Source organism: Solenopsis invicta, chromosome 11, assembly GCF_016802725.1.
Source record: "Solenopsis invicta isolate M01_SB chromosome 11, UNIL_Sinv_3.0, whole genome shotgun sequence".
NCBI classification, from domain to species: Eukaryota; Metazoa; Arthropoda; class Insecta; order Hymenoptera; family Formicidae; genus Solenopsis; species Solenopsis invicta.
In genome coordinates this window covers 14,796,164-14,809,981 of record NC_052674.1, presented here as the reverse complement: position 1 = coordinate 14,809,981, position 13,818 = coordinate 14,796,164, and the positions used below count along the sequence as shown (strand labels likewise).

The 13,818-nt window shown below is 29.6% G+C and overlaps 1 protein-coding gene across 5 annotated transcripts in view; it reads left to right on the top strand.

Annotated features, from left to right (window-relative positions):
• The window catches only part of LOC105203442 (protein spire), a 330,825-nt gene that overhangs the window by 135,928 nt on the left and 181,079 nt on the right, over positions 1 to 13,818 (top strand). For 4 of the 5 annotated variants that reach the window (XM_039455089.1, XM_039455093.1, XM_039455092.1 and 1 more), the window contains 2 exons: positions 2,952 to 2,981; positions 12,305 to 12,562. In XM_039455089.1, the coding sequence (XP_039311023.1) occupies positions 2,952 to 2,981; positions 12,305 to 12,562 (288 nt within the window). The remainder of the gene's footprint in view (positions 1 to 2,951; positions 2,982 to 12,304; positions 12,563 to 13,818) is intronic. The other variant, XM_039455090.1, reaches the window with a different exon arrangement.

Sequence of the window (13,818 nt, the reverse complement as noted above, 5' to 3'; positions counted from 1 at the left end):
TTTGGTTAATAAGAAATTCATGTGCAATAGTTAATATTAAATCATGTTGTAGTTATTGAGAATTAAGGTGTAACGCTGGTGTTTTTTGTGCGGTGCGGTAGGAGTCAGGTCATACGGTTGCGGATAAGCTCGCCAGATTGACCGGGTTCGGTAGAGTAATCGCACTCGGAATTAGATGACAAAAACATTACATCTTTATTCAAAACTTGATAGCTACATGTAAACAGATAGTCTGTTGACTTGAACGCCTCGCGACAAGTGGACTTAGCCTAAGCGGGGACGCGATTGGCTCTCGGTGGTCGCGACGACGAATCGCCTCTGAGCGGTCCGAAATGCTAGCTTTGGTAAGGGAAAATGTACGGCGCCGCTCGGAGTAACAAAAATGTTAAGTGAGAACCGAAAAGAAAACAAAATAGGAATCAATCATTATAACCGCGATAATACTGACGGAATGATAAAGCTAATAATAATCTAACTTAAACTAATCGGAGAATTGTACGGTGGATGTGTGGTTTTAAACGGACACGGTGTCCGGGGTGATCGGGGAGCCGCGGAACGCGGGATCGGAGCGACGGTGGCGATTCCGTGCCTCGCCCGAGCCGCCTCGTGCAAAGTGAGGCGAAGATATCGTCAGAGCGCGGATGCCCTAGGACGATGCTCTAGGTTACTGGTGAGTCTTCCCTGAGGGAGAGGAGGTGATTGGCCAGGGACATCTAGCCTGCGGACTCGACAAGGATGCTCGTCGTGGACGGTGATTCGCCGAGGATACTCGGCTACGGAGCGCGGCGAGGATGCTCGCCGTGATTGGTTGCGGAGCGGTGTTCGGGATATCGGTGTTAGCCGAGGATCCTCAGCTAGTCGGGACGACGAGGATTCTCGTCGAGGGGTCTGGATGAGGCGAGTATTCTCGTCCTCTTGGGAGTCGGAGTTGCGATCGAGGATTCTCGACCTGTCGGGTTCGATGGACCGGAAAGATCTAACTCGCCGTTCCCACTGCCGGCTTATATATCCGAATGCACGGTTGGGCGGACCAATCCGCGCGTTCGGTCGGCTGGCCCAGAGTGGGAACGTTGCCGAACGCCACGGATGGCGCGCGTGCTGCCGCGTAATCGCGACGGTAGGTTAGCTCGGTGTGCGCACATGGTGTTTGCCGGTGCTTTGCTCGGGTGGACGGAGCGGAATGGCAGTGCGCGCGAGATGGAGGGGTGTTTCGTTACAAAGGTAACAAATGTTGTACTTGGTGATATGCATACCTATCTCCTATGTTGTGCCCGCCTTCTGCAGTTCTGGAGTAAAAATATATTTATTGATACTACATAGAATATTCAATAAAATGTACTTAGAAAGTTTTGTATGTTTATCTTATATATCTTCAACAATATCTAAAATAAAAATTGTTAAAAATTTTAATTATTTATTTAAAAGATATAAAATAATGATGAAGGCTCGAAAAATTGCGAACAAAATATCACAAAGCTATTAAATCATTTGACTTCTACTTTAGCACATATTTTTAGTATATGTTTACCTAAACTATAAATCTTCAAAATACTTGTAATCTAAAAATATTTTTGTTTTAGTAAAAGTTAACTTTTTTATGAAAATATGCAATGTTAATTTTGAATATTATTTTGTTCAATTTTTTGTAAAATTCCAGGTTTATGCCCTAGATAGACTATTGAATATACTAAAAATATATGCTAAAATAAAAGTCAATTGATCTAATAGTAGTTTTTGAAATATTTTAATTTTTTAGAAACATTTCCATCATTATTTTATATCTATTAAATAAATTAGAGGAAAAGAGGGTATTATGGCTATTATCAACAATATGGCTACCCCTATTATTTCCGTTATTAGGTGACGTATTCTAACAATTGCTTATGGAGTTATTTATTTAGTAGCCCGTTGTTTTTTAGTGATGTTAATATGTCAATACATAGTGACTGACAATTGTTATAAGGCATTTTTGCTCTTGCGCACTTTTGAAGTTTTTTAAGATACACTTTTAACGTTTAATTACATACACTTCTTCATTATTCTTAAACTTAAGTGTATTATCACACGAAGGTACATACACTCGAGTTTTTTTGTTATTTAACTTTTTATTTGGCTATATATGTTTCGAGTTATACAAAGTTAAAATAATAACATGGAATTTTGTTAATATGGTTTTTTATGCGAAATTTTTATATCGTAATATTTCTTCGATAAATTGATTGTCATTCTAAAGAGCGGTGTTTAAAAACATTAAAGACATCATTTTATGATTGTTGTTTAATGTTAAACAGAGATAAAATAATATTTTTAATGAAATTTTTAATGGTATTTCTAAAACTTCTAAACGCAGAAAAATTCTAAATCAGGAAACGTCTAAACAATGGAAAATTAAATACATATATAATTTTGTAACACGGTACTATGTTTCTTTTAAATTAAACTAATTTTTTATATTTATTTTTATGGATAGCATATTACAACCATTTTTTTTTCTTTTACCGATTATGCAGTGCATCAAATTTATATAAATCACGTTCTAAATAATAAATATTTCATTACTTTGAGTCTAAAATCTGTCAAACAACACTCTGACGAATGTAACCGTTTAGGTTTCGATAGAAAATATTAATTATAAACACAGTTATTCAATAAAATGAAATTGGGTGCTATATTATCCTTTTCTCCTCTAATATATTTTAGCAATTTATATTTTAGACGTTATTAAAGATATACAGAATAGATGTTTAAATCTTGAAATCGATTCGTTGTGTAGTTAAAAAAATTCATAAAAATAGCTTTGTGTTTTTGCAGTATATTTTCTTGTTATGTTTTTAAAATAACAATGTATAAATGATATAAAAATGACACGTAAATAATACATTGTTTATTAAAATTATATATTGTTTTATTAACCATATCTATTGATTGCTAATTAACATTTATTCTTATAGACGGACGTTAGAATTTGGAGAGCTATACAAGTACGTTTGTATAAATATGTACAGTTATTTGTTTTATTGTAATTGCATTGTAATTTTAATAAATTATTAAATAACTTTGGTATATATGCCCCACTTATTTAAAACTTAATTTATTAAATATTATTTACTATGTTTAAGATAAATAAATTATATTAATGAAAACTTTATACTGTTTACCACTATAAAAAAGTTTTTAAAACGGGAATATTTACTTACATTTCCAAAAAAATTAAAAAACAAATTTTTTTGTCTTTTTACCATATATCAAAAGGGGATGGCTCATAAATGAAACAATTAAACTGAACAAAAGATACAAGAGTTAGGCATTTATGTTTTGATATACTTTATCTTTTACTACATTTACGTAGAACAAAATAATTACTGAACCTTTTAGAGCCTCCCTAAAGAGAGTTTTATGTAAGTTATAACATATCACTGCTTTACTTAGAACATTGACAAATTAATTCAATTTATTTTGATTTTGTTAATATTAACAGTAAAAAATTGAAATTACTATACAATACTAATTTAACATACGGGTGAACATAATAAAGTGATTGCGAGCAAATTAACTTCATTTTTTCTATTTTTTCTTACTTTTGTGGCACAAATCTTTGCGCGGCGTAAATACCAGAGTTACCTTATATTTTTTATAAAATTAATGAATGTAATGTATATCAAACATAATAAATGCATGCAGCATGATAAATTAATTCTTACTAGCATTTATATAAAACAAATCAAATTTGAATCAATAAAACTGAAATTTTATTTATTAAAAAGAAGTGGTTAATTATATAAGAAAAAGATTAATTGTGCATGTGCATTTACTATTAATTATTTAGTAACTTAAATGATATTATAAGAAAGTACTTGTGGAGAATGTGATTTTATTTATTAATTTAATATTTGCTATTTTTCTTATTGTATGTCATTTTGATTCAATAAATCTATAAATTATTTTGCTACCTTTTATGTCTATTTATTGCAATTATTTTGTAAATTAATTTTGGGTATTATTATAAAACAATTACTTATTTAAGAAAAAAATTGTTTAATTATTTTGAACAAGGTGTTTATTTACAGATTTTTAGATGTTAAGAACAATATCTCAAACTAAAAAGTGATCTAACATGAATTTATGTTATATAATGATATATTAAAGCCAAAAATACAATTTATTTTGTGGCTACTAAATTTGAATCAAACTGTATACCGCTAAAGACGCTAAATAATAAGATATTTATCTTATAATTACACAAATTTTAAATTTTTGTAGAAGTTTTTATTTTTAGCATAAGGATAGTTTTGAAGATAGGGAATCAGAATAGTCAAATTTTTAATTGTATAAGCATAATAGTATAAATAAAGTTAAAATTTCTTTGGTAACCATAAAATTTTGACTAGAATTAGAATGTTTCTTTAATCATTATGCTAAAAATTTGATCCGTCCATTTCTGTTGCTTAATTTTTTTAACAGATAAAACTGTCTATAAAAAAGCTGAATTTCTTGAAAACGAATGCAGATACAAAAAAATGTTTACGATAAAAGTTGTTTGTTTGGAAATTTTGCATAAAAAGGTCTGTTTTTTTTTGTTAAACTAAACATTTGGCCGAAAGAGAAAGAAAGATAGTTTCTGAAAACTTTTTATAATGTAAGCAGTGATTTTGATATGTTTTAACATATAATTGTATTGCCAAATTTCTCATTCTATATTCCTTCCATATATCCCATATTTTTTCTGCTGTTCCAAATAATCTACACTTTCATTTCTCCTCTTCTAATCAGTATCTGTTCTCTTATACTTTATTTTTCAATTTAAATCTCTCTATTTTTTTCCATTTACTTTCTGCTCATTTTTTTTTCAAGTATTCCAATTTTTTTTTTTTTTTTAATATTCTAAAGGTAGGTAGGGAGTTTTAAACATGTTTTCTATTATTTATTTTTATATTTTTTTATAAAATTTAAAGAAATAATTTTATAGTTTAACATATTCAAAATTTTGTGTGTAATTATTTATAAATTTTATTTGGTGAAATTTTTATTTATTATATCATAACCACGTTATTTTGACTTTTTTATACTTAACTAAAATGGTTAAACTTCCCGACATCAGAGAGGTTTGATTTATAGCAAGGGAAGTTTGACCAGAGTAGTAGAAAATAAACATCTTATTAAATAATAGTTGCCCTATAAATTTAATTTTTGATAGGATTAGGAGTTGGATTGAAAACTCATTAGCGCTATATTAAATTATAAAGAGGTGAATCAATTAAATAAAGGGATTATATTTTTTTCTTTTCTATAAAAAAACGTTTTTGAAATAAAATAGCTACAGCCATTAATAAAAATGAATATATAATTCAATATAGATGCTTTACAATAGATTAATTGGATTTATAAAAAAATATAAAGATGAGAATTTGGTAGAGCAATTCTTTATAAGATTTGTTGTAAAAACTATGACGCGTCTTAATTAAGTAAAGCGACAATTAAAAATGAGAATTAATGAGTATAGCAGAAACATTAATTATGAAGCAATAAAATATGTTATAATCATCAATCATATGATAGGATTGGCTAACGATGTTCAAGGGAAAAAAGGGGAATAAAAGTGATTTTTTTCACACAAAAAAGTGACAAAAAAGATGATAAATAAAGTACATGATTGTATTACTTAATTATTACTTTGATTGAATTTAATACACAAACAAAATTAAAACAATTTAAACACGTATCTATTTCTACGAGAATAAAAATCTTCATGCATAACTTATTTTTTGGTATCACATTTAGTACAAAGAAAGTTTTTGCTTAGAATAAGTACAATCTAATATGTATTTTATGCACTAGACACGAAAATCTAGTACAAATTCTAGAATACAGTTCTTTGATGTCATATTGTATCTCAAAAGAAAACAAAATAAAATTTAATGAATCATATTTTAACAAAATAAAATAACTTTTATTACGAAAATAAACAATTACGTTTTTAGGTAGAATTAACAGGTACATTGTTAGTTACAATATTACTCTTAATTCGAGCCTTTTTAAAAAAAAACTAGTTATAAGAGTAGTTTTTTTTACACCTCTCTAATTTTTTATATAGTGGCTCAACCTGAGAATATATTATCTGAATTTAATTTTATTTCCTGAGCCTTCTCAAGCAATTTGTGAGTACTTTGTAATTTTTGAAAGTCTTTCCTTTAGAGCACTTTTAAACCTATCAATTCTCTCTTCGAGTAGTTTAAGAATTAAAACACTTGTAAAAATGAGTCCCAATTATTTTTTTTTTTCTTGATAGTCAGTAAATATAATCGTAAATTCTATTCAAGCAGGAAAATACACGAACATCTGTTGAAAGAAGTGAAAAATATGTTTTTACGTAGAAAGTTTAAAAACAATACAGTTCAAAAAATTTAGAAATTGTATGTAAAATCACTAACAATTATTTTAGCTCCAAGGTCTTGCTATAACCATATATGAATAGACTTATCTTGTTTTTAATTTTATTTCTCTCTCTCTCTCTCTCTCTCTGCTCAACTTGTTTATTTTCTTTTTTTCTTTCCTCTCTTTCTATTCCCACTTTATTTCTAATTCTTTCTTAATTTGTTTCTTTTATCCGTTTTTTTCTCCCTCCATTATCTTCTTTATTATTGTCTTTATTTTTCTTTATATATCCTCTATGTTGTTTATTGTATTGTGTTTCATCTTCGCACATTTTAATGGCGTTGTAAAATGAGCAAAATTTTGAATTATTCTTTCACCAGCATGTTGGCATTCTAAAATAATTAATATGTTAAAAATAATTTTATTTGTAATGAATAATATAAAGCCCAAAATGAGCTATTCTTTGGTTTTTTGGATTACAATTTGCTTTCAATCTTGACAAGATACAGTTAGCAGAACGTTTTAGACGTACTTCTCTTTCTTCAGCCGCATTAATTTACATTTTTAATGTTGAATTACTATATTTAAATATAAATTTCTACGTGAGCGTATAACTAAACCGATTTTTTGTTCGTTATATTATATAAAAATCAGCATAGTTTTATTCGTCGATGCAACGCGAGAACAGTCTGAATCCATGATCCACTGTGAGGCACCGTCGTTTCGAGTTTCGCTACTGAAATGTAATAATTTAAATGAATAATAACAATTTAAATAACTAATACTAGTTTAGCTGAATAAAAATAATTTAGATGAATAAAATGATTCAAAAATGTAAAAAAACTTTCAATATGGCCCCAATGATTTAAATAGACTGACGTATACAATGATAATTTAAAAACTTACGAATAGTATATCGTATGGATAAAGTACTGTGCTCGGTTGTGTGCGTTTGTTGTGTGTGTCTGTTTTGTGCGGACATGAATACACGACTGAGTGTAAAGAGCTAGTTAAGGAGAACATGGAGCGGATAACATAAATTATTTATTGTTCTTGTATATTATGTTATACTTTTAATTTCTATCGGCCAACCTGTCAAGCAAGTCAAAGTAAGATTCGTTTAAAAGCTCTGTGTCTTTGTAAATTGAATTCATTTTTCTGTTCTTTTATGTGTATCATTTCAGATATTTATCTTTTGTAATATTTTGGTTCTGTATCTAAAACTAACGTGTTGTTCCAATTTATCGAGTGATTGTAGCATGTGATATGTTCTGAGATGACAGAGTGCTTTGACGATTCCAATTTGATGTTATTTGTGTGTTCTTTTATTCTAGTATTCAATTTTTTTTTAGTCTGGCTTACGTAGGAGGCATCGCAGTTATTACATTTTATTTTGTATACACGTTGTTTGTGACAGTAGTGATATCTCTATCTTTCTGTGCTTTGACAATCTTGTTCAGTCGGTTTAAACATTTGTAACCTATCGTGAACTTGTTCTTGTCTATAACCGCTGTTACTATTTTGGATACGCCTTTTACGCATGGGATTGTAATGTATTTTTTTTCATTTTCCGGCTTACAATTATCCTGAGTATTATTTTTTTTGTTTGTAAGTTTGTAAGTATTGATGAGTTTTTTTCAATCTGAAATTGATTTTGTTGAAAATTAAATCCAGTGGATAACCAATGTCTCTCAGCATTTGTATAACCAAGTTTTTCTGTTGTCTAACAAGTTTTTTTTGTTGGAATATGGGATTGGAACGTAGTATTACTCTGCCCACAAGTCCACAAATAAATTGTTCCAATTTTATGCCATTGTGGGTGACTTGAGTAGTATGATAGATAGCGTCCTGAAAATGTGTCCTTGTGATACCAATCAATTGTTAAAAAATTTTTAATTCTTATCAATTTCATATCCAAAAAATTGAGACAATTGTTATTCTTATACTTAATAGTAAATTGCAACCGGAAATGATACTTGTTGAATATGTTAAGAATATCTTAAGGCTCCCGGCTCCTCACTGCGATCATATTGAAGTCGTGACGTAAAATTGCGTAAAATAATACGTAATTTTGTCCGACGTTTTATTTCTAAATAAAGCCAATTTGGATAAAACAGACTAATCAGATGGCTTTAAAACACTTGTAAAAATGAATGAAGACTATCCTTTTTTCGTCTAACAGTTAGTAAATAATCGTAAAAAGCATGTAAAGCTATTCAAGCAGAAAAACACACGGTTAAGCTAAAGTTCCCGAAGTGTTATTTGTAAATAAAGGCAATTTGGATAAAACAGACTAATCAGATGGTTTTAAAACACTTGTAAACAGTTTTAAGGAGTCTTGATCTATTGGTCAAGACTATTCTTAAAACTGTTTACATGTGTTTTAAAGCCATCTGATTAAATCTGTTTTATCCAAATTGTTTTAAGGATAGTCTTGATCCATTGGTCAAGACTATCCTTTTTTTTTGCTTAGCAGTCAGTAAATAGTCGTAAAAAGCACGTAAAATGAATATAGACAGGAAAACATACAGATATCTACTGAAAGGAGTGAAAGAGGATGTGCTTTTATGTATAAAACTCAAAGAAATTTTAATTGCGGTCCATTTTTACGAATTTGCTAATTACGAAACAAGTCATATTTTCACAATAAAACACACAATAACATGACATGCACGACAACATCTCATCGTCAATCTGTCACGTTTCATGTCTATTAGTTTTAATTTTGTCCGCAACTGTCAACACGGAGTTTTCGGCTGAAGAGACAGGAGCTTTAATTTATACAAATATAGTTTTCGTCCAACCTATAGCTAAATTTAAAAAATTGTTTTAATTACGTTTATTAAATTTATTTTCGTATTATTACGAACAGCTTGAATAACTAGTGTTAAGATTGCAAAGCAATTAATTAATATTTAAAAGACATTGATTTTTTCAGAAACAGCAAAATATTTTTCGAGACTTTTTTACTAAAAAAATAATTGAAGTTTTTATTTGATTTTTACTTTTAATTTGTTCTTTTTCTCTGTTTTTCTTTTTTTGAATTTCTTTTTCTTTTGGTTTAAACCATTAAAAAATGTTAAAAAAAATAATTGATTTTTTTGAAATTCAAAAATGAAAATATCTTCTTAATAAAAAATTTAAGTATCTTATAAAAAGCTAATTTTGGCTCAGAAATCTCAATTATTTTGAAAACCTTACGTTGTGATTTGATTGGCAAACATCAACAAATTTGGCTTGCGATATTATTTTCAGCATCTAAAAATTTATAAGATTTGTTATTTGATTATTACTTGATTCAAAATTATTTTTGGTTATGAATTAATGTTATTCTATTACATAATATACAGTGTATTAGTTAGTTTTGAAAAAAAATTTCTGGAAACAGCAGTAAAATGATTAGAAATCAAGAGGCGCAGTTGCGCCTTCCGTCAGGTGACACGCGAAGCGAATGGATATGTACTTTAAAATATATGTATATACGACAATTGATTTATGAAATAATTTGTTAATAGTTGCATATTTTGTTAATATATATAGAATATTAGGCAACAAATGAGAGAAGTGATTATAGATGATTGTTCACGATCCGATGAAATGAGATTCGGGGTGAACTTGAATCGCCAGTTTTGCTCAAACAGATTGTGAGATAAAGCGCGGTGGAGTGAGAAACAGAAGACGAATGGGCGAACAAAAATTTTGCTATAAATAACACGAGAGAAGAAATGTGCAGAATAATTGCCGAACACTTGAATCGCACATTATCGGAGACCAAGAGAAAATTGTGGGAATTGTTCGTAAATTATGGGAATTGTTATAGGCAGAGAGATTTATGTAATGAGAGTTAATTAAAATTTTTTATTTTTGTAACAACACAGTTTAATTTTATTAAAAGTACGTGATATGTTTAGAACACAGGTGAATAGTATAGTTCTTGCTCATATTTCGTCGAAATACACAGTTTTTGTTGCATGCGAAAATTACGAGGTTTTGTGGCCCGCTGACAAAGGGAACCCTTGAGAATGATATCACCGATTTTAATAAAATTTTATGGGTGTGTAGTATTCACTCACACTTTTACTCTGGTAAAGCCGTTTGTTGCAAAACTTAAGCATTTTCGAGAAATTGACAATTAAATATTTCCAGCATCTATAGTACCGTTACAGAAGAACGATTGTCGAATAAGCGTTGTTGTGTGGGGTGTTGGGACGTCGGCTAGTATGCTTGGGGTTCCAGGTTCGATCGCCGCGGATAAGAATTTTTTTTTTTTTTTTTAAATCATATTTTTAAATTGTTATACATAATTGTTAAATCACTTTTAATTATTTAATATACGCTTATGCGACAATCGTTCTTCTTGTTTTGCAACAAACAGCTTTACCAGAGTAAAGGTGTGAGTAAATACTACACACCCTTAAAATTTTATTAAAATCGGTGATATCATTCTCAAAGGTTCCCCGTGTGAGCATGGTATGACTAGATCACATGTGACGGCTTAAAACAGCTAATAGGCCAGTGAGAATGCTAGTTTGTAGATTGCACATCTTTTATGATTTTTTCAAATATGAACAGTAACAAGTGTTTGGTAACGAATTATCCATAACAAAAGAATTTGTGAGCTTTTGTCACAGATTCTTTACCGAACTTCAAATTTGAACTTTTGAATTCCCGCACTCCCGGTTTTGATATGATTTATTAACAAGACGAATTAGAAGTATTTTGTTCGGCAGCTTGTTACAGAATCTATCGCGAAGCGGAATAGGTCTCTGGTCATACCTTGAATTTGGCAACAAAAAGGGAAAAACTTTTTGTCTCGTTATTTGCCTTTTGAAAAGGATTTTACTAGTTTATGCTTGAAATAAACATATTTGAATTGGAAAGGTGCCACTAAGAATAAAGGCTTGTAATCTTGTTATAATTACATGTCACTTTCACAATTTGAACGTTGAGTACGAAAAATTTCTAACATGCTTATATTTTGATGTTCAGTTTTTACGAATGGATGTATATTACAACGTGATGATTAAATTTGACACGAATAAATTTGATTCATGAACGCTGTAAGTTACACGAGTAACTCGTTTACACGAATAATAAAAAATAAGATAAAATAAGAATAAGAAAATTGCGATTAAGACTTTGTTTTTTACAATAATTGTAAGTGTTTAAATATTTACATAAAAAATGCCTAAAGCACGTGAATATTTACACAGTATCATTAAAAACGAAGTCTTAACTACAATTTTATTTTTTATTTTTATTTTATTTTATCATCTATTAAAAATCAATTCCTAAATTTTCTTTCATCTGTTGCCAAATATATTGTATAAATATAAACATTATAAAAATATACATTACGCGATATAAGTATGTAATATTATAGTGAAGCTTTTCCTTTACATAGTCAGCCCCAAATGATTTCTAACTGAACTTGATGTTGATCTTGATTCTCTAGGAAGTCAAAATCATTAACTTTTTTTTGTACTTTTTCTTTATTGAAAAGTTATTAACAAAAAATTTTTAAGTGGAGTGTCATATTTGGACATAAGTGTCCGTGGAAAGTTTAAAACATATATATATATCAGTATCTACAAGTTTAAAGCATATATATATATATATGTATATATACGAGTATATCAGTATCTACAACGTAGATCTTTTTTTTTTTTTTGTTTTGCAAACAGGAAGAGACGTGGAATAGATCTCGCTTCCCATGGAAAGTCGAAAATTACATTCTACTTATGAAAATTGTTTTGTTGATAACTTTTTAATTAATAACGAATGCTAAGAAAAGTCTGACTCTTATTAAGGATTAAGGTTAACATCAAAGTTAGTCAGAAGTCATTTGAGATTAGTTGTGTAAAAGGAAATATTTATCAATATTATAAATATTTATTAATTGCAATATCAGAGTTTTTAAATGTATTGTCAGGCTAGGTTTTGGGTTCAAGTTATTAACGAGTTGAGGCGAGGAGTGAAATTGAAGAAAGTAGAAGCTAATTTGGGCTCTCGCGTGTCCTCGCGCAGAGAAGGAAATCTTTCCGACTACAAGATGACACCATATGAAAGTTTGATGGATGATATCAGGGAAAGACGGTACCACCTGAGGAAAACACCACCTACGCCATTGAGGAAGGATGCACATGCTATTATTCTTGAATTTATTCGAAGTCGACCACCTCTAAAAAAGGTAAGATTTACTATTGCGTGCATATAAAGTCCGAGTAAATAAAAAATTTAAAAGAAGGTTTTGTATTCATTCAATGCTAATTAAATTTGTTTAACCTGACATAGCAATACGATGTGTGACTTATAATTAGATATTTTAATTTATTTATGACGACCCGTGATTATCGAACATGGATTAGCTCGCCGGGATTTTCAGGGTTCGATACGGGTTCAAAAAAATTATACGCGGATATATAATTTAATTTTAGGCATTTATTACGTAAAGAAATTTGATTATTATGATAGACTGGTATTACAATAGATATTTGTGATAGACTATTATGACAGATATAACAGATATTATAACAGATAACTGATTGATTTCTACAATTATGATTGAGTTAAACAACATCAATCTGAACGTATCAAGAGATGTGGTAGTGTATTGCGCCAAGTGAACGCATAGCGCGAGAAACCCACATCTCTTTACATGAGCCGGCGACTTCCAACCAGAAATTATCGGATCAGTAACGGTTGAATCAAATTCTAAGTAGTCTCAATCAATAGCTTGGGGAGGGGGGGTTGTATAATAAAAGCGTTTTTATTTTTTCTCTCCATACCTACAAGCAGAGATATCGCGATGCAAAAAAACCAAGTTTTAAAATTTTTATGTAAGATACATCATCATCAGAAAATCTTGTTCAGTTCACGTTTTCGACATAGCGGCGCTCACTTATTATGTATTCCATGGGCCGATTGCATTTACCTTTACTAGTTATCAATAGAGAGTGATTGAGTCATTTTACGCTAGATCGCTGTCATCTGTGATGACATGTGATCGCTTCGTGAAAAACATAACCAAGTGATGATACTATTAGAGTTAAGTAATCAATATGAAAATTTTCTTTTTGTTTTATTTAACTAGTTACTTTTTGCAATAATACTTTTTTATTGGTTTAGTTGTGTCAAATAATTTAAATAAGTTACCATTCTAATGTGTGTGCGTACTTTATGTTTCTTTTGATTGTTGCACCTCCTACTTTCTGATTCTGTAAAAAAGAAAGAAATATATAGAGACTATCTTAGCAAAGGTTCTATTCTAGCGAAGGTGTTTTTTTTATTCTTTAAGCTCGTAAGAGCTGTATTCTGTTAAAAGATATATGTAATAATATTATGTGGATTAAGTGTTTAATGCGTACTTTAATCACTACAGTGGTATTTCCGCTTTATTTCTTAAGTGTAATCCTTAGTTTCACAAAAAGACGTAAAGATAAACAA